This window comes from Sphaeramia orbicularis, chromosome 1 (genome assembly GCF_902148855.1).
Source record: "Sphaeramia orbicularis chromosome 1, fSphaOr1.1, whole genome shotgun sequence".
NCBI lineage: Eukaryota > Metazoa > Chordata > Actinopteri > Kurtiformes > Apogonidae > Sphaeramia > Sphaeramia orbicularis.
Window position 1 is genome coordinate 4,602,908 of NC_043957.1, and position 27,132 is coordinate 4,630,039.

At 36.6% G+C, this 27,132-nt stretch overlaps 1 protein-coding gene across 1 annotated transcript in view; it reads right to left on the minus strand.

The window, feature by feature from the left end:
• The window catches only part of vegfc (vascular endothelial growth factor c), a 158,115-nt gene extending 135,877 nt beyond the window's left edge, over window positions 1–22,238 (minus strand). The window contains exon 1 of the mRNA XM_030137724.1: window positions 21,895–22,238. Coding sequence (XP_029993584.1) covers window positions 21,895–22,017 — 123 coding nt within the window. The 5' untranslated portion in view covers window positions 22,018–22,238. The remainder of the gene's footprint in view (window positions 1–21,894) is intronic.
• Between the last annotated feature and the right edge of the window lie 4,894 nt (window positions 22,239–27,132).

Below are 27,132 nucleotides of genomic sequence, written 5' to 3' on the forward strand. Positions count from 1 at the left end.
AATCCTACAATGATTTTAAGACTGATAAATAAACTTTAAATACACCATTAAATCTGAGGTTTATTGAAAACTTGTCATGCCGGCAGCCAGACGTTAGTCTGGTTTTGTCTGTCTTTTATGTTTGTTTGTCACTTCCTGTTTTATTTTGTTAAGTTTCCCCTCATGTGTCTTGTCTGTCGTCTTTACTTCCTGTTCCCTGATCGTTCTTACCTTTCACCTGATTACCTGTCTCCGCCCTGATTTGCTCCACCTGTGTCTCGTTGTCTTCCCTCCCTTTTGTGTATTTAAACCCTGTCTCTTCCCCCTGTCAGTCGCCAGTTTGTTACTCTTGCAGTACTTACCAGCGTTCTGATCTTGTCTGTCTGTTTTTGGATTCCTGTCTTTTGACCCGTTTTGCTTACCCGGTTTTGCCTACTGCCTGCTCCCTGTCGGTTTTTCTGCCTCATCTGATTCCTGGTTCTGATCGCCTTGCCTGACTTTTGGTACGTGAGTTTTTGCCTTTCCCTTATGTCCTGTCGCCTGATTTATAGCTTACCTGTGTATGACCTGTTTCCGTCCCTGACCTCCCTTTGCTTTTCCCCAGTCGGGAAAAAGACCCCGCTAACCACACGGGGAGACGGGTTGTCGTTCTCGGTCCGGAGAACTGAGTTGAAGAGGAAATTACCACCTATTATCCTCAAGATTTTGTCATTTATATTTTTCCTACACCTGTGTGTGACTAATAAATCTTTTGAACTTAACATCTTGACTCTGAGTTCTGCTTTTGGATTCTGTGCCTGTACTAGTGCCATTACAAAACTACTTGAGGGTTTTATCTGATGTGATTGGACGACACATGTATGCAGGACTTCATATGAAGTCAGTGTTTTCTGATTCACTGTTTTTTCATGTATATTGTGCATGTTTGATTAGATTACAACTTAATTGATCCTTTGGGCAGAGCTGTCAGGAAATAGAGGTTCCAATAGCAGCACGACACCAAATATACACACAAGAAAATAGCAAAACAATAACTATATTAAAAAAAAATTGCAATTGCTCATTGAAAAGTACTAGTAGAAACAATTAAGCAAGTATTAATAATAAAGTAGTGATAATAATAAATAGCTTGTTATGTTATATACAGAGGCGATGTCTCTCAGACTGCAAGGGATGCTTCCCCTAAAATTACGAAAATTAAATGTTCAAATCTGTTCGGTTGTGTTGACATTTCATTGACTCCAAATGTGTTGGAACGCGTTCATCTCACAGACGAGTTCGTTCAGAATCAGTTTGATCCCAGATCAGTGGACTGGATGTTGTTCACTTCTCCTCCATTCCCGTGTCTGTTTTCTCATTCCATCTCTGCTCAGTGCATTTGTCCGTAGACGCTCAGCGTCCATCCACTTCAATGGGACTGAGTGGAACTGGTTTAGACTGACTCTAAACTGGACGCTAATTGGATAAATGACACCATGTTGTCCCGCCCCCGGATGCTCGATGTGAATGGAGCTGTGGGCGGAGCTCGGCCGGGCCGGACGCTGAGCTTCCACGTGCTGATTGGAGGATCAGTCAAAAGGCTGAATCCCGTTTGATTGACAGCTGTTTTCAGATCTACTCCTTCACTGACTCAGTTCAGTTTAATACCGTCACACATTCTGCTGTGAAATCAGAGAAACCAAATGACTTGTTCAGTTCTTGCACTGTAAATAAAACACACTCATTGTACTTCCTTGTTTCAATTTAACATAATTTCAGCGTTTTCTTGTTTACTTGGTACAATAAGGTCACTGAGCATTTTCTGAAAAAGGAACAGAGGACGAGTTTATGTTTAAATAACTTGACATTTTTTTTTATGTAAGCCCACAATGAGCTTCCCCTGTCTGAAAGACGAGCAGCCGCCACTGGTTATAATATAATATGCACCGTATATAGTCTATATATAGTTATAATAAAGTGATAACAGTAACAATAATCATAACAAAGATATATGTGCAATATATGTATGTAATAATAATAATCATAAGTATTAAAGTATTATGATTACATAAGTATTAAATAATCAAAAGTATTAACCTGTGAATTGATCACATTTGCAACTTTGGAAATAATAAACGCTCTGTGATTTCCTGTAGAAAACAGTCCTTCACTACAGCCTTTTTAATATTCTACTCTGTTTCCAGATTGCCTTTCAACATCAGAAGTTCTTACTTTAGATGTTGTTTCATTGTTGAGAAAATTTTGATTTTGTTGTTAGGAATGAAATTAAACAAAACTTATTTCATTATTAAATTTGTACAGCAAACCGTTCACATGTCGTTTGCCAGATTTTTGCCTCACATCTGGAAATACGTAAACCCTGCTGGCACAAGTCACATGTATGATAAATGTAGACACAGCGGTCAGTCCTTTACCAGTGAAATACTGGACTTCATTCACACAGCAGATACTACCAGGAGCAGCTCAGGGTTCAGGGTTTTGACTAAAGACACTTCCATCAAACCACCAACCTGACCAGTTCACTCTGACTCCAGAGAAACTCCAGCCTTATCTGTAGGTTCAAGACGAACAAATTGTCAGCCTCATGGTATAACTGCCTAAGCCATACACAATATGGACAAAAGTATCTGGACACGTAGAATTCAGGGATTTCTTTTCTAACAGGGATCTGAGACACAAAACAATGACTAATGTCAGAAAATAGTTTATATTGGGATAAATATCATTGCATTGGTTAGTTTAGTTAAAACTGTTATTTTTGCTTCTAAAAAACCTCAGAGATGGTTTTTACTTCATTTCTCTCAACATTGATTTTGTTTTGGTTGTTTTTTTTTTAATCCATGACTATGATTTTAAATGTTCTGCCTCTAAATTTCTAAAATATTTTTCATGCTCTGACTGTAAATAATAATTTTCTAGCACAACTCACCATCTACTTTCTTCACATCTGAATTCAAATCTCCCATTAAATCTAAAAAGAAAATATTGGTGTTTATAAACTATATGGACAAAAACATTGGAACACATCATGGCTACATCACTATTAATAATTAATATATTTCTCACAATTTAAAACTGTATCATAACATTTTTCATTATTGTTTTGTATCTCAGACCCAGTGCTGGGAATAACGGCGTTAAAAATAATGGCGCTACTAACGCCGTTATTGTTTTCCAGTAACGGGTAGTCTAATGAATTACTATTTGAAACATTACAACGCCGTTACTGTTACCGACAGTGAAATGTGGCGCGTTACAATGCACTGATATCTGTCAGCTGTTATCTGTCCTGGCTCGCTCAGCCAGGCACGAGAGGTGTGACGTTCACGGAAGAGTCCAGTCTTTTGAACGGCTCTTTTCAGTGAATGATAAGAACCGATTCATTGCCAGCTGTTTGTTCTTCTATTCAAATTGCCCACACTGCCTTCATGCTTCACCTGTGTGTCCATGAGTCTGAGCTGTCCACGTTGCCTTCACCTGAACCACTAATGACACTGGTCTAAATTTTTTAGAAATGATTTGCTTCAGACATTAAATGTGCTAAATGTTACGTATTTTAATAAGATTAATTGGAAAATAAATGACAAAAGTGCCGGTTTGCTGATGTTTTCAAGGTATATGATTAAGTGTTATTACACATATATATTGGTTTATGTACATTTATATAATAGTTTTATAAATAGAACCTGTAAAGTGAATGTATTCTAATGTGCAGACAGTGTTTTGAAGTAGATCTTGTAGCGCTGAGACAAATATTCCTTTGGAGTCAAACCCATTCTCTCGTTAATTCTTGAATTTCACATTTTGACCCAAGGCTGTATCTTGGAAACTTCAGCCAACCAGCATTTTTGACTTGATTTTTCTTTATCAGTGACTCTCATGTGGTAAAATTTCGTTACTTTTATTCTGGAAGTATTTACCTTGTAGACCAGTGTGACATGTCCGAGTTGTCCCAGCACACCTCATGCACTTGAACGCAGCTACGTGTGCAGCTAATTTAGGGGAGGAGTTATCAGTGAGTCCGACTGACTGGACTGAAGACATTTACCGCTGGATCAGAGAGGAGCGACTAAAATAAAGTAACCTTGACCCTGACCTTGACAAAAGTGGAGATGTGGGATTAACTGCAGGAGCATCTTCTTCCTATAAATGCAGATATGCACTTATGTGGTGGAAAAGCCGGGCCGTGGTGGACCCCAGCCGGGCCCTGGTGGACCTCAGCCGGGCCTGGTGGACCCCAGCCGGCCCCTGGTGGACCCCATCCTGGCCCTGGTGGACCCCAGCCGGGCCCTGGTGGACCCCAGCCTCACCACAGTCCTGGTCTTCAGTACCTGTCTGCTGTTCTACTCTATGAAACTTGCCTGTGAAACACGCTCAGAAATCAGTTTCCTTTTACATATTCGAAGGTTTTTCAAAAAAGTCACACAATAATTACTTTCCCTGGCAACTAATTACATTTACGAAGGAGTAATTCCGTTACTAATTCAATTACTTTTTTTGGGAAAGTAACTAGTAACTATAACTAATTACTTTTTAAAAGTAATTTGCCCAACACTGCTCAGACCCCTGTTAGAAAAGAAACACCTGAATTCAACGTGTCCACATACTTTTGTCCATATATTATATGACTTATTAACCCTTTCATGCATAGTGGTCACTACAGTGGACAGCTATTCAAAGCTGTTATCTTGTATAGTCATGGATTTTATTGTCTTAGTTCCATATCAGCCAATAAAGCGGACGTACCATTACTGTAACTTTGCTGTTCTTGAAAAACCTGATCTGCAGTAACATGTTTGAGTGTAAGTCAGTTTCTTGTTATTGGTATTAGACTGTAATTAACTTTCTTTTTTTAATAACAAGAAGGTTTTTTTTTGCATATTATCTCCATAAAGTGAATAATAACTAATATTGCAGTACGTTAAAATGTGACAAAACATCAGATTAGCAGCATTTAAAAAAAAATGTATTTTATAGTTTTCACACAATATATTAGTAAATACTTGTTTCTTTGCTTCAAAAATTTAACTCATGGTGTCCAGCTGAGTGGATAGTTTTGCAATGAAAAATGAGTTCATAAAAAAATTCAATCGCAGTGTTTTTTTTTTCATGCCAAAAGAGGAATAAAAACACTCAGGAAAAAAATCTTGATTAAGGTTTGCATGAAAGGGTTAATTATGCTATGACGCTATTAAATGGAAACGAGTTTTGGTGGACAGCACAGATCCGATACACATGATACAAAGACAAATGCTACACTGCAAACAAAAGGATAAATCATTAAATGTGTCACATTTTGTTAAACCCACTTTTCTTAGTCTGTGGTTCATTTATTTGTGTATTTGGAGCCTAATAGTTCCAAAAGTTTGAATTTGAACCCTCCAGCTGCTGCAAAACTAGCTTTATATTCATTTCGACAAAAATCGAGTGGATTTCTACAACCTGTTTTAATTCCTGCTTAATTTGTAACTATAACTATAACTAGTTATGTCACAACATTTGCACATATAAGGTCCAGACTTCAGACCAACATTTCTCCGAGTACGACATAATTGTTTGTCAGCAGCAGCGGTTGTAGTTGAGACTGAAAATATGTCCAAATATTGAGCTGATTACCTAAAATGTTCAGTTGTTGGTTGAACAGGACAGAGCAGCACAGCCAACAACCTGGAGGGGGCGGGGCCTGAAGTGGCTCATATGCATTTAAAGGGCCAGCGCTCCAAACTACCTTTCTGGTGTCATTACTCAGAAATAGGGTTGAAGATGGACCTGTGGAGTTGAATGAATGAAGAATTCAGACCCAAGCAGAGCATTTACAGTTTATGGAGACCACAGGGAAATGTTTGAAAATGTAAAAAAAACAAAATATCACTCCTTTAAGTAAAAGATTCTCCATTTAACTCTAAATAAAATCTCAGTTAGTTCAAGTTCAGTACAAAGAACAGGGAACAATAACATTAAAGCTCTGCCTGGCACTGAAAAACTATCCTGGAAAATCATAACAGACTCATACCCAGAGAAAAACACATTACACATAATAACTGGATGAATTATGAAGTAAAATGCGGTTCATGGTTAATGGACTAAAACATGAAAAACATAATCAGTGCTCTCCAACAGCTCCTGCTCATAGAAGACAGATTCCAACAGTGGTCTGGCTCATTGACGCTGGTTTGTTTTTAATGCAAAGCTTTTTCAAAGATAATTGCAGGAAAAAAAAAAAAAAAACCCAAAAAACCAAACTACTAAATATTTTCATGTGTAGAGATAAGACCAAGACTGTAAACACCTCAACACTTTATAGTTGAAGTGCTTGATGGTTTTTTTGGCCTCATTGGGCAAAAATTCCATAATTACCTTTCAGTGTCTGAGGAGGAAATAAGAATTAGAGCCCATTCTCTGGACTAAACATTTATTTTACCCTCTATGGTTTCGTTGAACCAAGAGAACAAAGTGGCACAAGTAAACTGTATATCTTTTATATTAAATATTTTTTCATTATAAATTTCAGCTCCAGCAGCTTTAACCCTTAAAGAACCAGTGCTACTTTTCCCAAATGAACTTTTCTCTTTATTTCACCTTTCGTAAGTGATGTGTCATCATTAATTATAATATTATCCTCTGTGTTTTCCTTTTTTTTTCAGGTGTTTTCTCATATTAAATTTACTGGTCATGTAGATTTTCATGACAACCTCAGATTAAAATTGAGGGTTACTATATCAGAAACAGGGAAAACTGAAGAAAAAAGTAGCTTTTCCAGCAAAGACATAAATAACTGATAAATTACTGATAATATTATAATAAATGGTGATAAATCACTTAAGAAAAGTTAAATAGAGAGAAAGATTCATTCTGGAACTGCTGCAGAAGTCACACTGGGTCTTTATGGGTTAATAAAATCCCTAAATGTACTGGATTTATCCTAAAAACATTTGTTCTGTTTCTTTTGACCCTCATTCACTCACAATTTGAAGTAAAACACATCTGAAGCATCCCTGAAGTTCAACCATTAGGATTATTAACCACAAACCTTGAACCCATAAAGACCCAGTGCTTCTTTTGTGGCAGTTGTCCTAAAGGAACCTTTCTTAACTGATTTATCACCAATTTAAAACATATATACATATAATCCTCTGTATTTTGCATTTTTTTCAGTGTAAATCATGCATTTTCCTATGTTTAATTCACTGGCCATACAGATGTTCATGAAAACTCAGAGTAAATTCAAAGTTAGTTATATCAAAGCAGAGAAAAATGAAAAAAAAGTTACTTTTTCATCAAAGATATAGCTAACTGAATGTAAAAACAAGTGTGTCCATCCTCTGTCATTGATCCAACTCCATGGGTTTTACTGGTGAATCAATGTTGTAGAAAACGACAGTGTTTCCACGGTAACTACGGAGCCTCTGAACGTCCAAATGGGTCATATCTGATGACCATGAAAGATGACAAACTGCATTTTACACCAATTATTTACATGCATTGATAGGATTAGTTGATCAGCAGACATTAGCCTAAACAGTTACATCAGCAGATGGTTTTGGTCGCCCGTCAGCGTTTGGGTCTCTATGGGTTAAACACAATGGAAGTGCAAAGGAAAACTATGGAATATATAAACCCATGTTGAAAGAACAGGAAACTCATAATAGTCTGCTCCATCTAGACTACATTCATTCACAACTTGCTTGAATGTGTTGGAGGAAATGTGATAATGGTGAGTTTTTAACCACGTGTTGTAGTAGCTCTGCGTCACAGGTGTTAAACCGGCCCACCAAAGGGTCCATCCAGTCCATGGGAGGAATTTGTGAAATTAAAAAGTTACACTGAAGATATTAACAATCAAGGGGGTCAGATCATCATAGCTCAGGTTCCACATACAGACCAGTATGATCTCAAGTGGATCAGACCAGTAAAATACTATCGTAGTGATCTGTAATGTAGGGGCGTAACGGTGCGCTCGTTTGTACAGAACCACGTAGCTAGTCTATGTGAAGAACGCAAACACTCGCCTTAAGTTTCCACACGAACCTTGAAGCGGAACGCACACAGTCCGTGCGTTTCCATGACAACTTTTATTCCTGGTTTAATCTGAATAAACGTTAGATCCTATTTCAGATGCCCATGTAAACACCTTATTCCAGTTGAAAAGAATAGTTTGGATTAAATTTAAATCCGAATAAAGTCACTGGTTTAATCCCCTTTTAATTCCGGTCTAAATTCTTCCTGGACATGTAAACCCTTTATTCCGTTTGGACTTCATTCCTTCCATTCTGCACATGCTCAGTGTCTTGTCCTGTGGCGATGACGCACACATTCTGCGCTGGTGGAAGAATATGCACTTCAGTCTAGTCTTCCCAAAGCGTTCCAGTGGAATATTCTGATGGGATCTACCAGCCTGGAAAACCCTGAAGGAACAGTTCAACACCTGTTTTTTTATTCATTCATTTGTCATGAACTAATGAGTTCCATAAGTGGGTAAATCAGTTTGCACTGCAGTGCACCGATTGACTTATTCTCGCAGCCCTTCTGTTAGCTTAGCTTAGCCTAGCTTAGCATAATGGCTTCATTCCTCTGGTCAGACGTAGCCAGGCTTTTAGAGGTGATCCGTAGTATTTTATGAGTGATTTTGGTAAATTCAGTTCTCCCTAATCCTTCCTTTAGTCCGCTGGAGTCAATATGATCACAAACTGAGGCTCAAATCATGGCCATGTGACTTACTGCACTAATAAAATCTTGGGAAATAAAACTAATGCAAAGCTAAAACGCTAAAGGAAGGGCTGCCAGAACAAGGCAACATGAGCACTGCAGCGCAGACCCTTCTGCTCACTGATCTACCTCATTAATACCTCATGTGAACCTTTATTCGGGTTTAACATTTTCATGGAAACAGAAGAGAAAATACTTTAGTCCCGAATTAATTTCTTCTGGAAAAATAAATCGGATTTAAAAAACATCATATAACCGTACCCAGTATGAGCAGGGTGGACGGAAGCAGAACCCATGTGCAGGGTTTCCCATATATACACTGTACTGCTGAAATGTTAGCACTGCTGCAAAAAACAAACAAACAATAACTTTATGCCGAGGTTGGGGCGCTGATAAGGGGGGTAAATATGACAACAGAGAAAATAACAGGCACAAAAGCCGGGTTGGATATTTGAAGCATGTTAAGTTTCACTTTCAGTTTTTAGTACTTACAGAGCACACTCCCCATTTACCCCCCCGCCCCCTCACTGGTCTCCTTCACTGTACCGAAAATGTATTGAACCGAAGACCCCTGTACCAAAATCATACCGAACTGAAATTTTCTGTACCGTTACACCCCTACTATAAATAATAACAACTTCAAATGTTTCTTAATATTTTGTGTAAAAAAAAAAAAAAAAAAGGAGTAAAATTACATGAAAATGTTTACATTCACAAACTATCCTTTCACAAACAATGTGAATGAACAAATATGTACATTCAATGTCTTTAGAGAACATTTTGTGTATTTGTAGATCCTCTGTGATCTGTAAGTTATTATGTGTATTAGAGCCCGACCGATTAATCGGCCGGCCGATTATAGTGTTTCAGCAATTAATCAACATCGGCCAATATGTAGCCGATGTAGCCAATATATTAACTTTTTTTTTGCTGCGCAGAGATTGTCGCTCGCTGCTCGTGTGTGTGTGTGTGTGTGTGTGTGTGTGTGTGTGTGTGTGAGACACAGAGAGTCAGATGAACAGTAAAGCGAGTTAGTTTCACTTTCACTCCTGCTCAGACAAGGATGCTATCACCCCACACACACAATCACATAATCACAGAGCTACTGCTAATCCCCCCCTGCTCCGATTCTGACCCCCCCCCCCCCCCCCCCCCCCGTGCTCTGAAAAATCACAGACACCCCCCCCCCACCTCATCTTATGAAGTATTCACCCCCCCACACACACCCATGTCCATGCACTTCCTGTCTCCCTCACAGTTTCATTCTGCAGACAGGCCTGGGTGTTAGTAGTGTAGGGGAGACTGGGGACAGTTGTAACACTTGTCAGTTGTAACTCTTGCAGTTGCTCCAATCAGGAACAACTTAGGACTCACCTAATTCACTCTGCACATGCTCAGTTTAGTCCTTAGTCCACATAAGAAGTTGTAGTGCCGTGAGGCAGACACGTCCACATTTGTGAGTGAAAACAGAATTGTGTGGTAAGAAATATTTTTTGCTCTAATTATTTTTGTGATTGCATAGTTTGCATTTGAAAGTTGTGTAAATTATATTTGTGAGATAAACAAAGATTTATGCAACTGTTTATCCACCAGTCCACAATTATCTAATATAAGATTATCATATCCTGTGTAGATCAGTGTTCTTATTTCATGTATCGGCCAATATATCGGTTATCGGCCAATATCAGATATCGGCCAATATATTGGATATCGGCTTTTTTTAGCCCCCAGTATCGGCATCGGCATCGGCCCCAAAAATCCCATATCGGTCGGGCTCTAATGCATACGTGTAAATGTTAAACTGAGGCAGAATATTGTTCAAATTGCACTTATTTTTCTTAAGAAATTTCAGGTTGTTCATGTTAGTCACATGTTAAAGGAAACTTTTCATAATGCAATTAAACTTTTTTCACTGTTATTATTCTACTGGTCCGGCCCAGTTGAGGTCATATTGGGCTGAATGTGGCCCCTGAACTAAAATAGGTTTGACATCCCTGCTCTGTATCCTCAATAAAAGGAAAATGAGTTGGACTCTGTGTGAACAAACCCTTTGGCCACTTGATCCCTTTTTTGTTCTCACGTACAAAACTTAGAACATGTCTAAAAAACCAGTTTAGGATTCAGACTCTCTTGCCTTGAGGCCACAGTGTAACCTCTGAACCCCTTGGCCTCCACTTGGATAAATAATAATGAACTTTCCAGTGACCTTTATGATGCCTGATGTGGATAACACTGATGATGTCAACATCTGATAGAACCGAAATACTTACAAGTACTTTGCTACGCTTGTCGAAACTTTTTGGCAATCGCTGTATTGCCATATGAGGTTGGAACTCTTTCATCTAATGCTTAAGGCAGGAGTTTCCATGGAGCTCCATTAAGGCACAAAAAGTGATTTCACAATAGGTTTGGGTTCAGGATCGGAGGGTCGATAGGGCTTACCCTCAAGCAACGAAGCAAAAAAATAAAAAAATAAATGTTATGGAGCCAGTCCTATGGGTCAAGAGGAAAAGTAGATGTAGAAATCCAAAACAAACACGGAGGAGAGGTAAAAAACAATCATAAAGGAAAGACAAATGGCACTGAATGGGGTTCGTTGGAGACGTTGACTGGGGATTTTTCCTCCACGATGCGCCAAATGTAGTAAGTCAAACGAGTCAAAAGAGGATCCAGATTGAGTCGTGTAGTTTGTTCAGTGTGTCTGTTGAATTGTGCGACTGTTGGTCTTTGTCGGAGCTTGAACGTGGGCTCGGTAAGACCAGAAGTAACAACTGTTATTTCTGGATAAGGCTCACATTATTAAATGGGGTTAAAGCTCAATAACGATAACGATCTCAATAACGAGGTTCTACAATGAAAATCAGAGTGGTTACATTAGATGGGAATCTGGTTAATCAATTAGCTGCAGGGGTTAAAGAGCTGTGTTATTGGGTGGCCAGGAAAATATCATAAAAATACGCAACCTAGTCCAACAGTGAGCCTGTTTACATGACCATAAAAGTACGATAACTGGGAGTAATCGGATAATTGTAATAATCAGATCAGATTCATTTACATGTAATTAAGAAATGTGATAATGGAAAAACCCTGGTTTAGACGCTCCAGTCCAGTGTTGGATTTCTTTTGGCGTTCGTATATACCACTGTTATAATAGTTTTGGATTTTTCATTATAGTTTAGTTTCATTCAGTTCTGACTTTTTTTTTCTCTAATTCAGTTAGTTTTAATTAGTTTTTAGAGCAGGTTTGCTAGTTTTTATTAGTTTTTGTTATTTTCTACATGCTTAGTTTTAGTTTAGTTTTAGTTTTTTCATATCTTTTCTTCTTCGCCGTCATATTCACATAAATCCGATACAGGACTCTGCTGATTTAGTCTCCATGTTTCCAGGTACAGTCGGGACCAGAGGATGACTCTAAACCACATGACGCACCGTAAAGTGTCGTATGGTGCCAAAAGCTAAAATTGCTGGAGTGAAATAAATCCATTTCAAATCAATCCGACATTGACGAAAAAAAAAGGGAATTTTATCCATAATTTTTATACGTTTTAGTTAGTTTTATAAGTACACAATACAGTTTCAGTTAGTTATCGTTTTTTTCTTTTAATTATAGTTTTTATTTATTTCAGTTAACGAAAATGTTTTTTCAATTCTAGTTTTTGTCATTTCGTTAGTTTTCGTGAACGATAATAACTTTGGAATACACTGGAAAAAAACTAATCTTACCAAGTGTATTTTTCTCATTTCTAGCCAAAATATCTCATCCCTCTTAAAATAAGACACAATCACCTAAAGAGTAACTTTTCAGTGAGATATAAGAATTTATTTTTTGACAGTATATTTTGACAGATTTAGATTTTTTTTTTGCTTGAATTAAGCAAAAAAATGTTGAATTAAGTCTAAGACTTTAGAGACAGTGTTATGACAGTTTAAGAGTCACTATAATTGTAGATCCATAGTAGTTAAGGATGAGTTTTTGCAGTTTTTGATGCTGAGGAGATAAGACTAGGACTGCACTGATGATCTCTTTCTGTTGTCTATACATTTATAATAAAGTAATTGTCTTAAAAACACACAATCTGTACAAACCCCTGAATTGTTGATCATATAAACAGACAGGATAAATCCCCATCTAAAATCATGAGATCACCCAAGCCTAGTGGGATTTATTTTTATCTTTAGAGCTGTTATTTTCCCACAAAGTCAGTATTTCCAGTTTTTAGAAGCTTAATATTATCCATCTGTGACTATCAGGGGCCAACTTCTGCTGACGCCAGTAGCTCGGTAATAAAACATCGATTAAGCAGCCCAACTGATTAATTATTTGGTTCATTATATAATTTGTTTTGCAGTTTAGCTGAATGTGAATTTCTGAGACATCGTTGACAGAAGACTTTAGACATGCTCTCTCTGTTAGAAGCAGATTTTTTTTTTTCCTGTGTGGAGATTATTGAATAAGGAGAGAGTTTCTAATCCTCAAACACCTGACACATACATGAGGTTTTCATCTGACAGCAGAGATGAGAAACTATCCAGTCCCAGTGCTCAGGATAACAGCCGAGGCTTTAACCCTTTAGCTCCTGACGTGTCTGCGGTGAGCGTTCTGAGTATGATTTATTGTAAATAGTCATAAAAATTTCAACCGTTAGCTCAATAGGAAAAATTTCAAAACACGCTGATCAAATAGACACATCTGAGCATGCTCAGTGCACCCCCCCCCTTCCACCTGTGGAATGAGGGGCAAAACACAGAACAATGAGTGACACTGACTCACTATAAAAATAGACAGTTTGGGCTTTTTTTTTTTTTTTTTTTTTTTTTTTTGTGACAGTTTCCCTTGTTTTTTGTTTTCAGTGTTGTGGTGATTCTCCTTTACCTTTCTTACTCTGTTTTTACCAAGTTTTGACCGTGTAACTGCTTTTTGGAGTTCAACTAGGTGCCAAAAAGCAGCTGGATTGAGTTAGAAAAAAGCAATGCAATATCATGATCTGCGTACAGATAACACAACACTTTTAATTGGTGTGTTATCTGTGTGCATTATAAGCTTTTCATGTGTATGTTCACACTGCATAAAATAACATGTGATTAGCGGCTAGCGCAATTAGCGGTTAGGGTTAGGTTTAGGGTAGGGGTTAGGGTTAACGGTTAGCAATTAGCACAATTAGCGGCTAGCGCAATTAGCGGTTAGGTTTAGGGTTAGCGGTTACAAATATGTAAACTGGAGATCTTGGCGTACATTGACACATGGTCAAATGGCATTGAATAACACGCGAAAGGATGAAAATGTATAGCAGTGTTTCTCAAAAAGTGGGGTGGGCCCCCCCTGGGGGGGGGGGGCACGAAGGCTTGCCAGGGGGGCATGGGATCATTCCTAGGTGTTTATTTTTTCTTCAGGTTCGAACATGTAGCAGGTGGAACTAATGTTTTAGCGTTGGAGCACCCTGGACTCATTTTAGGGACGTACAACAAACAAATCTACTGCCATGGTGATCTGTCACTAGACTAGACAAAGAGTTTAGGTTTGGACAATGGACAAGGACTGGACTGGAAAAGAAACATGTGCAATGTTTGTGTTTTTGCACAGTTTGTACAGTTTGCACTTTGATGTTCTCAGATGTGCAACGTAAACGGGCTCATTGCAGCCACTGATATTGTTAAAATGTTCATCTTTGTTACCAAAATGTGTTTGTTGTTCTGAAAAAAAATGCTTTACCTTATTGTCATAGTTGTAAGATAATTACACATTTCCTATTTTTATTTTGAAAAATAATGTCTCAGGGAGCAGTCTTGTTGAGTTCATTTGTATTGTTCAATCCAAATCTACGTTATTTTTAGTTTGCACAACGAATTATTCAAGGAAAAGCAAAAAGTATTCTTACGATATTGATGTTTCTTTCAACAAAAGTAATAATTGCACCACAGGTACAATGTTGTTGGGGTTGAGGGGGGCTTGGAGATTTTTCATGCTCAAAGGGGGGCCCGGGAGAAAAAGACTGAGAACCACTGGTATAGCCTAACACGGCAAATGTAAAAAGAACTGGCGTGACATACGATGCGATTTCATGAGATCAGTCTGAAAAAAAGAGCCCCAGAAGAAAAACTACTGGGCCAAAATTCAAATACTTGTGAAGGATTTCCTTTTCGTTTTTGGCAGACAGATAGAAAAAGTTGATTTTTACCTTGACGTGTTTCGGCCACAATCTGTAGCCTGGATAAAACAGCTGACAAAGACACGTCACAGGAACATCAAGGGACTTTTCTGAGGAAGGCTACAGGTTGGAGCCGAAACACGTCAAGGTAAAAATCAACTTTTTCTATCTGTCTGACAAAAAAGAAAAGGAAATCCTTCACAAGTATTTGAATTTTGGTCCAGTAGTTTTTCTTCTGGGGCTCTTTTTGTCAGGCTGATCTCATGAAATCGCATTGTATGTCACGCCAGTTCTTTTTGCATTTGCCGTGTTAGGCTGTACTTTATTGTTTATTGCTGTACTGTATTTTTCATTATGCCTGTAACGGTACACAAAATTTTCGATTCGGTACATTTTCAGTTTTCAGAGCCACAGTTCAGTTTTTTTTTCGGTTCAATACGGGAACAAAGAAAACCCCTCAAAATGTCTATTAATGCATTTATGAATTTTTTAACATTTTCCCCCCAATTTTTGGAGACAATAGAATATAGAAAAACAGGAATAATATAATTCTGCTGCAATAAATCAAATAGAAAATAAAATAAATTATTAACCCTTTCATGCATACTGGTCACTACATCGGACAGCTACTCTACAGCTGTTCTCTTGTATGTTCATGGATTTGGTTGTTCTTTTCTGGTTTTTTTTGTTTTGTTTTGTTTTTTTTGTTTTTTTTACACATATCTCTATTAAAGTTTTAAGACACTACATATCTTTTCTGACATGAATTGGTGAAATTATGTAGATCTCTCCTGAGCATAAACCCCCAGAATCACAAGCCCTCCCCATAGTTTTCACACAATTTATCAGTAAATACATGTTTCTGTGCATCAAAAATTAAATGTGTGGTGTCCAGCTGAATGGATATTTTTGCAACTTCATGAAAAATAGGTTCATTAGAATTTTATTATTATTATCATTTTTTTTTTTTTTTTAATGTATTTTAAACATTTTTATTTTATTTTATTTTTTATTTTTTTAAATTAATTTTTCAGAAGAAAATTTTTAATCGCATTGTTGTTTTCATGCCTAAAGAGGAATAAAAACACTCAGGAACAAATTTTGATTAAGTTTCTCATAATTTGTGCATGAAAAGGTTAATATTACTAAATGTATTCTAAACATTAGTATTGCACTTTTCCCTGAAAGGTAGTTTCAAACAAACAAGAAAAATCTAATCACAGTTCTGTCAGTTCAAATTCTGCATAAAAATAACAAATACATAATAAATAATACAAATAATGAATAAATAAAAATTCCATATGAGGTGAAGAATGAAGAAATGAAGAAGAGATGAAGAAAAGGAAATCCTTATAGTTTCAGTCACAGTATGAACCTAACCAGGTTGTTAAATACTTATTGTTTTTCAGTTTGTTCCAGTTCACAGTTCATGTTCAACATCCTAAATCTCTTACTGATGTACATTCTGAGTGCCTTATTTAGTAAAAATCTGTCAAACTTCAATTCTTTTTGCCTTTTTCTGTTATTCCACCCGGTTTTGACCCTTAAACACACAGTAGAACAAAACCACTGCAGAAAAAAAACACAAACACATACTCACAGCAGCTTTTACGACAATAAAACACGCAAATTCACAGCAGCACCTTTACCTGGAATAATATCTCAGAGGTTAAAGGGTTAAAAGTGAAGGACAGAACTCATCATCCCAATTAAAGTGATCAAATGCCCGGCGAGGCCCCCACCCCCTGGCTGAGTCCATTCACACTTGACCCCTTTGACACCTGCCGTCATTGGCTCTTTTCTCCGGCTAATATGAAAACACTCCTTCCTAATCCTCCCCCCCTTTGGAAAACAGTCACCGCTCTCCCCCTCTCAGCCACTTTTCCTCATTTCAGCTCAGTCCTGATCTGCTCTGCTGGCATGGCTTTAAAGAGAGGTGTGTTTCAATAGTGAATCAATCCATCTGGTACAATAGAAACCGACAGATGAATAAAACCCACTGAACAAAAGCAAGTAGACGTCATGTACGTAAAACAATGAACTATGACATTTTTTAAAGTGGTCCGCTACGGAGAGATCGTCCAGTTTATACAACAGAATCAGTGTTTGTGTTTCTGCCTCTCGTCCTGATCCAGAATCAGCAGAAAATGCTCCGGTTAAAACTTTAATGATATCCTGTGCACCAGAACAGATGATTACAATCAGTTAGCAAAATATACTGGGAGAGATCCGGCTTTCTCTTCACTTCACATCAATGACTCTTACAAACACGCCTTTGGTTTTTGCATATTTAACCCGTAAAGTACGACTTTTGTGGCAGTTCCCAAATGAATTTTTCTCACTATTTAACCCTTTCATGCATGAATTGTGAGAACCTTAGTTAAGATTTTTTTCTTCAGTGTTTTTATTCCTCATTAGGCATGAAAAAAACAATGTGATTGAGTTTTTTTTTTTCCTATGGAGTTACAAAAATATCCATGCATTTAATTTTTGAAGTAAAGAAACGTGTTTAAAACCCAATATCAGAAAGTGATATGAAAACAATGAAATAAAAACATTTTTAATGCTGCTAATCTGATGTCTTCTCACATTTTAACATACTCTAATGCTAGTAATTACTCACTGCATGGAGATAATATGCAAAAAAAAAACAACAAAACCTTCTTCTCTAACAAATAACAGCAAAGTTACAGTAATGGTATGAACGTCAGTGTATGGGATGGTGCGTAAGTGATGGCTGATATGGAACTAAAACATCAAAACCCATGAATATACAAGAGAACAGCTGGAGAAGAACTGTCCACTGGAGTGACCTATGCATGAAAGGGTTAATCTTTCCTCAGTGATTTATTACCATTTAGTATAACATTATCGTTTGTATTTGGCATTTTTTCAGTGGAAATCATGTGTTTTCCTATATTTAATTTACTGATCATGAAGATGTTGATAAAAACCCAGAGTAAAGTTGAGGGTTGTTATATCAGAAACACAGAAAACTGAAGAAAAAGTGACTTTTTCACTAAAATCTCTCATTAACTGAACATAAATCAAGTGTCTCCATTGACTGCCACTGATCCAACTCCATGGATTTTTACTGATGAATCAATGTTGTAGAAGATAAACGGTGTTTCCACGTTCACTGCGGAGTCTCTGAACATCCAAACGAGTCATATCTGATGACCATGAAAAGATGACAAACTGTATTTTACACCAATTATTTACATGTATTGATAGGATTAATGGATCAACAGGTATTTAACAGTTTAGATCAGTAGATGGTTTAGGCTGACGGTGGATATTTAGCTCTTTATGGGTTAACAAATGAATCCAGAACATTGGTAAGACTGCGTCAATTTGACGAAGAACATCTGGAGCTGGAAGTTTTTTTTTTCCATCTCACTGTTTTCAAACCGATTGTGGAGATAAATGCAGATTTCCTGGGGATATGTGTAAGAAACGGTTATGGAGTGGGCAAATCAGGCCATGGTTTCCACTCTGATTTATTCATTTAGTTGACATAGAGCAGCTTTTTCTGTCCAATGCCAAATGACCATTTTTTGGTTTAACTGTGTCCAACTTTTCCCACTTTTGGACTTTTCACAATTTATTTTAAAGGAAACTATCTAAATTTCCTAACATAAAAATCTAATGGTTCTTAAATGTCAAATTCAAGGCTGTAAAATTAGAATTAAAATAATTACAATTATTTTTTGGAATCTTTATGAGTGCAAAATCCTTGAAGCAACTTGTGAAATGTTAATCATGTTGTCAATAGGGGTTATTTTCTTCATTTTCCACTGTTTAGTAAGTGTTTATCATGTTAACATTGCGTTAGTGTGTGTTCCACAAATAATTTCAAATCACTCAAAATAACTGTCTTGCTTCTTCAGTATGGATCCTGGGCTAAGAATCTGTCTTTAAGCCATATTTTGATGATTATCATGAAGACATTTTTTTCCATAATAATACCACAACCACTGGCAACCCAAATCATCGACCATTATAAAATGGTTAATAACCTCTGATCCATTAATCCTATCGATATATGTAAATAATTGGTGTAAAATACAGTTTGTCATCTTTTCATGGTCATCAGATATGACCCATTTGGATGTTCAGAGGCTCCATAGTTACCATGGAAACACCATCATCTTCTACAGCATTGATTCACCAGTAAAACCCATGGAGTTGGATCAATGACAGTGGATGGACACACTGGGTTTATGTTCAGTTCATGATAAATTTTGTTGAAAAAGTCACATTTTCTTCCTGTTTCTCTGTTTATGATATTATGACAATTAGCTTTAATATGAGCTTTTATGAACAGCTACATAACCAGTAAGTTTAACATGGGAAAATACTTGATTTTTATTGAAGAAATGCAAAATATAAAGGCTAATATTATAATAAATGGTGATAAATCACTTAAGAAAAGTTAAATAGAGAGAAAGATTCATTCTGGAACTGCTGCAGAAGTCACACTGGGTCTTTATGGGTTAATAAAATCTCTAAATGCACTGGATTTATCCTAAAAACATTTGTTCTGTTTCTTTTGACCCTCATTCACTCACAATTTGAAGTAAAACACACCTGAAGCATCCCTGAAGTTCAACCATAAGGATTATTAACCACAAACCTTGAACCCATAAAGACCCAGTGCTTCTTTTGTGGCAGCTGTCCTAAAGGAACCTTTCTTTACTGATTTATCACCAATTTAAAATATATAATCCTCTGTATTTTGCTTTTTTCAGTGTAAATCATGCATTTTCCTATGTTTAATTCACTGATCAGGCAGATGTTCATGAAAACTCAGAGTAAATTCAAAGTTAGTTATATCAAAACAGAGAAAAATGGAAAAAAAAGTTACTTTTTCATCAAAGATATAGCTAACTGAATGTAAAAACAAGTGTGTCCATCCACTGTCATTGATCCAACTCCATGGGTTTTACTGGTGAATCAATGTTGTAGAAGATGACGGTGTTTCCATGGTAACTACAGAGCCTTTGAACGTCCAAAAGGTTCATATCTGATGACCATGAAAAGATGAAGAACTGTATTTTACACCAATTATTTACATGTATTGGTGGTTCAGGAGATATTAAACATTTTAGATCAGTAGATGATTTTAGTCACCAGTGGTTAATAATGCTATAATTATGGGAAAAAAAATCAAAGTTCATGTCAATCATCCAAATATGACTTAAACACAGATTTTTAGCCCAGGATCAATAATGAAGAAGTAAGATACACCAATTATTTACATCTATTGATGGAATTAGTGGATTGACAGCTATCAAACAGTTTAGATCAGTAGATGGTTTATGTCACCGGTGCCTATTTGGGTCTTTATGGGTTAACCCGCCAGTATTCCGTCCAGTAAAGCCCTAACTAAGCACCAAGTGTGCCTTTTTGGCACACTTGTGGAATAATGTCAAAAAATTTTTTCATACAATTTGTTTTTAATTCTTTTACACTTTTTTTCTATTTCATCAACTTCAGCCATAAACAAAAATACCAAATACTCAATAATTGTCAAATTTTTTAACCCTTTAAATGCTGTGTTTGTAATGTAAACAAACCATTTTTTTGGATGCAAAAAACAAAAAATTAAATTAAAAAAATTTAAAAAAAAAAAAAAATTCAGTACACTACATAAAAAGTGGATCACATATTATTTGATTTTTTTCATCCTGGCATATGTCAATGATTAACTCTAACATTGGTTAATTGGTTAAATTGGTTAATTAAATAATGTTCAAAAATACTAGCATCTGTCACCATAAAATGCACACCTATAAATCAAACTATTAAATATTATATATTGATTTATTTTTCTGCTCTAATTTGATTTTATTTTTGTAAATCCAGGTCAGTCCTAATCATACAGATCAAATGTTAGAAATAGTGCGTTTTAGGCACACGCAGCAGACAGATGCTAGTCTGGGCATTTTCTTTTGTTTACAATGTGCACATTTTAGTTGGTGGACAGAATTTTAAAGATCATGCACAAATGAAGAACTTTGAATTCTAACTTTATTTAACCCTTTCATGCATAGTGGTCACCACAGTGGACAGTTATTCTACAGCTGTTCTTTTGTATATTCAGTAATTTTGCTGTTTTAGTTCTATATCAGCCAACACAGTGGACACTTATGCATCATCCTATACACTGATATTCATACAGTTATCGCAAATTGTTGTTTTTATAAACCTAATCTGCAGTGACATATGTTAAAGTGTAAAAAATTGCTTGATATCATTATTTGACTGTAATTAACAACTTTTTTTTTTTTTTTTAACAAAAAGGTGTTTGGTTTTTTGCATATTATCTCCATGAAGTGAGTAAAAACTAGTATTAGTGTATGTTAAAATGTGACAAAACATCAGATTAACTGCATTAAAAATGTTTTCACACAGTAGATCAGTAAATACATGTTTATTTGCTTCAGAAATTCATCGCATGACATCCAGCTGAGTGGATATTTTTGCAACTTCATAAAAAGTAGGTTCAGAATTTTATTTTTATTTTTTTCAATTGCACTGTTTTTTTTTTGTTTTTTTTTTAATGCCTGAAGAGGAATAAAAATACTCAGGGAAAAAATAAATCTTGATTAAAGTTCTCATAATTCATGCATGAAAGGGTTAAACTGTGAAAAATAATATGAAGTTTTTTTTAAATGAAGTGCAAAGTGTGCGTAAAAGACGCAGCCAGATACCGGAGGGTTAAACAAAGTGACTTCAGAATTCATTCAGATCCATTGTACCCCCCCTCCTGACCCCTTCACTGTCAGACCACCTCAGCTCCTCTCTCCATCTCCAGACTCTAAAGCTCAAAAAGATGAAACCCCAGATCCAGTGCAGCAGACCCTCCTCTGTAATCCACGGGATCACATGCAAACCCCGGTAATCCCAACGCAAACAGTGACATGACCCCTGCGGGACCCCTCTGGATCCGCATGACGGACCCCCCTGGTGGTCTGCGGACTCCATCCTTTTCCACTTAATTGGGTGAAAGTGAACCGCGGGGCGCGCACGGAGCGGACCCGGAGGTGCGTAAACTTACCGGCGCGTCCATCTGCTCGTGCTCGTAGTAATCATCATAATAATAGTCGGAGTGGCTGAAGTCACTGGCGAGGTTGGAGTAGAGCAGATATGCCAGTAAAAGAGATATTCCCAGTAGGTGCATGTTTATAAAGTCCTCAAGTGTTTATGATCCGCGAACCACAAAAAACAGGGGGACTTGGACAAAGCCTCCCCGCAGCTCACACTGGCTCATGTGCTCTGCCCCTGCCGGTCTGGGTCCACTGCGGCTCTGCAGCATGTGTGTGGGAGCTGCGGATGGAAGCCCGGTCATATGGAAACACACAAATCCGGTCAGAGGGGCTTACAGTCCGGCTGCGTCTGTTAAAGGCGTTAAGGCGCAAAATGACAGGGAAACCAACGGGCTGCCTTCAAAATAAAAGCCCAAATGTGGCCAAAAGCTCCTGCAGAACGCACGCATGTGTTCGGACTGATCGATATTTTCTACTGACCTCTGTCGCCAGATGATGGGAACTGCAAAGACGCGTGTTTGGACCTGTGGAGAGCCTGCACTGGGGATGGGACTGAAGGGAGTCTCAAGTCCATTAGAAAATAGAAGCTTTATATTTAGATAAGTGTTGAATATTGTTATTGCTGGAACAGATTATTGCACAACTTATTGAAAATAATTCACATTTGCAGAGTTAATGCACATTATTGAAAGTGATTATATGAGGATACAGGTTCAATAAGGCTAAATATTAAAGAGACGTCGACACTTTAGACAACGACCAACTGGCCTTTAACATCATACTGACCCAGGGATGGGAATCAAGAAGAATTTAACGATTCCAATTCCATCATCCATCCATTCATTCATATTCTGAACCTGCTTTATCCTCACTAGGGTCTCGGGGGTCTTTTGGAGCCTATCCCAGCTACATAGGTGCGAAGGCGGGGTTCACCCTGGACAAGTCGCCAGTTCATCGCAGGGCTGAACATATAGAGACAAACAATCACTTTCACATTCACACCTATGGGCAATTTAGATTAACCAATTAACCTATCAGTGCATGTGTTTGGATGGTGGGAGGAGCCAGAGAACCTGGAGAACCCACGCAGACACGGGGAGAACATGCAAACTCCACACAGAAAGGTCCCACCCCCCGTCGACTGGTGTTGGAATCAAACCCAGGACCTTCTGTCTGTGAGGCATGAGTGCTAACCACTGCACCACTGTGTCGCCGATATTTTATCTAATTTACTTACCTATTTATGTTTTTATGTAATTGTATTTAATTTCTTCCTGCCTCACCTCGAGCATTATGTTTTTTTTCTCCATGCCATGTTCTGGTATATGTGTATACGGTATTTTGTAAATAAAGTATGAAAAAAAACAAAAACAAACAATGGTTAACCTTATTAAAACACACACACAAAAAAAATCCAAACAGTTTGGGGCGCTTCTGTTGAAAAATCCGCTTTTTTTGGACATTATTAAGGAAATAGTCAGCCAGTCAAGCTCAAACTTGGTTCATATTGATCGTCCAAAAAATATCTATGATCTTTTCTGACATTATTCAGCAAATAATTTTTCAGGCTGAATATCCCTTATGTGAATGTGATAACCATCCCCCTTTAGCACCGACATAGGTGACCCCCAGGGGAAGAACCCTGTTGATTTTGGTAGTTCCAGGAATATTACCACTTGTCCAAATGCTTCTGTTGACAAATCAGTTTTTTTTAACATTATGAATAGATACAGTCGGCCAGTCACGCTCAAATTTGGTTCATATCCATCATCCAAAATGAAGTTGGTAAATTTTGTGCATTGTGTTGTTTATTTGCTTTATTATACAGGGCGTCCCAAAAAATATGACATCATTTCATCACCTAATAATTTGTTTAAAATTTGCTTGCTCTTTTTGCTCCAAAAAGTGTAAGAATTTTAATTGTTCTGCTTTCAGGAATAGACACGCCGTTTATTGCAACAGAAAAGGTGTTTTATGTATTGAAGTACGCCCAAACTCAGTCAAATGTGAATGTGCAACATGAATTTGTTTGAAAATTTCATAAACAAGTGCTAAAAGGAAAGCAGATTTCGACGCGGTATAAGAGGTTTCAAGAGGAAGACTGTTTGTGTCGGAACAAAGGAGCTCCACTACTGACTGGATGTGTACCGTGTCAGAAGTGGAGCACACACTGAACATTTGTAATAACTGTGAACATTATAAAATTACCATCCTCCAGAATGTTTCCTTTGAAATTTATAGAATAAAACCTTTTATTTCCAAAATAAATCCTGTTAAGTATCATTTCTCCTGACCATGCAGTCACTCTGATATGGACATCTCAAATGATGTCAGTTTTTTTGGGACACTGTAGAGCAGAGGATTGGAGGGGTTTGGGGGAGATACCCTGACTGTGGGCCTCTGACAGCGTAAGCTTGTTTTGTATTTGTTTTTTAATTAATTTTGATCTATCTATCTATCTATCTATCTATCTATCTATCTATCTATCTATCTATCTATCTATCTATCTATCTATCTATCTATCTATCTATCTATCTATCTATCTATCTATCTATCTATCGTTCTATCGTTCTATCGTTCTATCTATCGTTCTATCGTTCTATCTATCTATCGTTCTATCGTTCTATCGTTCTATCGTTCTATCTATCGTTCTATCTATCTATCGTTCTATCTATCGTTCTATCTATTGTTCTATCGTTCTATCTATTGTTCTATCTATCTGTCGTTCTATCTATCATTCTATCGTTCTATCATTCTGTCTATCTATCTATCTATCTATCTATCTATCTATCTATCTATCTATCTATCTATCTATCTATCTATCTATCTATCTATCTATCTATCTATCTATCTATCGTTCTATCGTTCTATCGTTCTATCTATCGTTCTATCTATCTATCGTTCTATCTATCGTTCTATCTATTGTTCTATCGTTCTATCTATTGTTCTATCTATCGTTCTATCTATTGTTCTATCGTTCTATCTATCGTTCTATCATTCTGTCTATCTATCTATCTATCTATCTATCTATCTATCTATCTATCTATCTATCTATCTATCTATCTATCTATCTATCTATCTATCTATCTATCTATCTATCTATCTATCTATCTATCTATCGTTCTATCTATCGTTCTATCTATCGTTCTATCTATCGTTCTATCTATCAATCATTCTATCTATCGTTCTATCTATCGTTCTATCTATCTATCGTTCTATTGTTCTATCTATCTATCTATCTATCTATCTATCTATCTATCTATCTATCTATCTATCTATCTATCTATCTATCTATCTATCTATCTATCTATCTATTTACTTATATTTATTTTAAACCTCGATTGTTTTTTTGTTTGTTTGTTTTGTTTTATTTCATGTAGAAAAGTTTAATTCAGATTCTTCCAGAGGCCTCACATAGAAAAACAAGAAAAGCAGTCAGACAGCGCAGACCTGCGCCACGGCAGATCAGTGGGCCCCTGTGCCCCCCCCGCCCCTGATCACCACCAAATTTAATCATTTTTTCCTTGTGCCAGTATCAACATTTCCCGAAAATTTCATGAAAATCCATCCATAACTTTTTGATTTTTTGTTATCTTGCTAACAAACAAACAAACAAACACACACGCAAACACACAAAGCAAAGCGATCACACTACCTCCTGGCAGAAGGAATCAGATGTACAATGCATTAAGTATGAAAAGGTTAAAGACGTGTAAACACAGATAGACCATAGTGATCTTATAAGTTTAAATCATGTAAAGAAAAATACATCATAAAATACATTTACAGGCATTTAAACAATGATTCAGTGAATTGAATATTTGAGTAAATGTTGTGATTTGTGCATTAACTGTGCAGTTTACAAAAAGACCATCTAATGGCATCTTACTGTATGTCGAATAATAAATACTGTATTGGTTATTACATGAAAAACTGACTGATTTACAGTTCTTTTCACTTTCTGTAGCATGAAAACTGGATTAGTGCAGGCTTTTCATGTGTATGGAATAGAAAGAAGAGTTTTAACCCTTTCATGCACAGTGGTCACTCCAGTGGTCACTCCAGTGGACAGTTCTTCTCCAGCTGTTCTCTTGTATATTCATGGGTTTTGTTGTTTTAGTTTCATATCAGCCAACACAGTGGACACTTATGCATCATCTCATAAACTGCAATTCATACCATTATTGTAACTTTGCTGTTCTTGATTGGTTCTTGAGTGGAAATCAATTGTTAATATTTATTTTTTGCATATTATCTCCATGAAGTGAGTAATAACTAGTATTAAAATATGTTGAAATGTGAGAAAACATCAGATTATCTGCATTAAACATGGTTTCATTTCACTGTTTTCATATCACTTTATGATATTGGGTTTTAAATACATGTTTCTTTGCTTCAAGAATAAAATTCATGGTGTAGCTGAGTGGACAGTGCATCATCTCATACACTGACATTCAGACCATTACTGTAACTTTGGTGTTCTTGATGAACCTGATCTGCAGTAACATGTTTTAGTGTAAATCAATTGCTAATTGTTATGATACTGTAATTAACAGTTTTCTGAAACAAAAAGTTGTTTTTTTGTTGTTGTTGGGTTTTTTTTGCATATCCTCCTGAGACCCAGCAATGTATTGTGTCCTCTATAGGGGACAAAAGTTTAGCAGTTTAACTAAAATGCTGTCCATTGCAAAGGACATTCCATTAAAAAAAAATCAATCAATCAATAAAAAATATTTTAAAAATGTATCTGAAAAAAACTGTTGCTTTGCAGTTTCCAATCAAGACAGTTTTTTAGTGTAAAAAAGCTAAAATTGTCAATTTCCTGTGTCTCAGAGGGTGTTATCTCCATGAAATGAGTAATAACTAGTATTTGAGTAGGATAAAATGTGAGAAAACATCAGGTTGGCGGCATTAAAAAGGTTTTTATTTCATAGTTTTCACACAGTACATCACTGTCTGATGATGAGTTTTAAATACATGTTTCTTTGGACATTTTTGTGACTCCACGAAAAATAGGTTCATAAAAAAAAATTCAATTGCTTTGTTTTTTTCATGTCTAAAGAGGAATAAAAACACTCAAGAAAAAAATATTGACTAAGGTTCTTATAATTCATGCATGGAAGGGTTAAACACTTCTCAGGTTTGACATGAAATTGCATTTGTTTTCGGCCTCTTTTTCCAGCTGCACTGCATGATATTCAGTAAGAAAGAAAAACATTTAGAGTTTGTATTTATTAGAGACATTATAC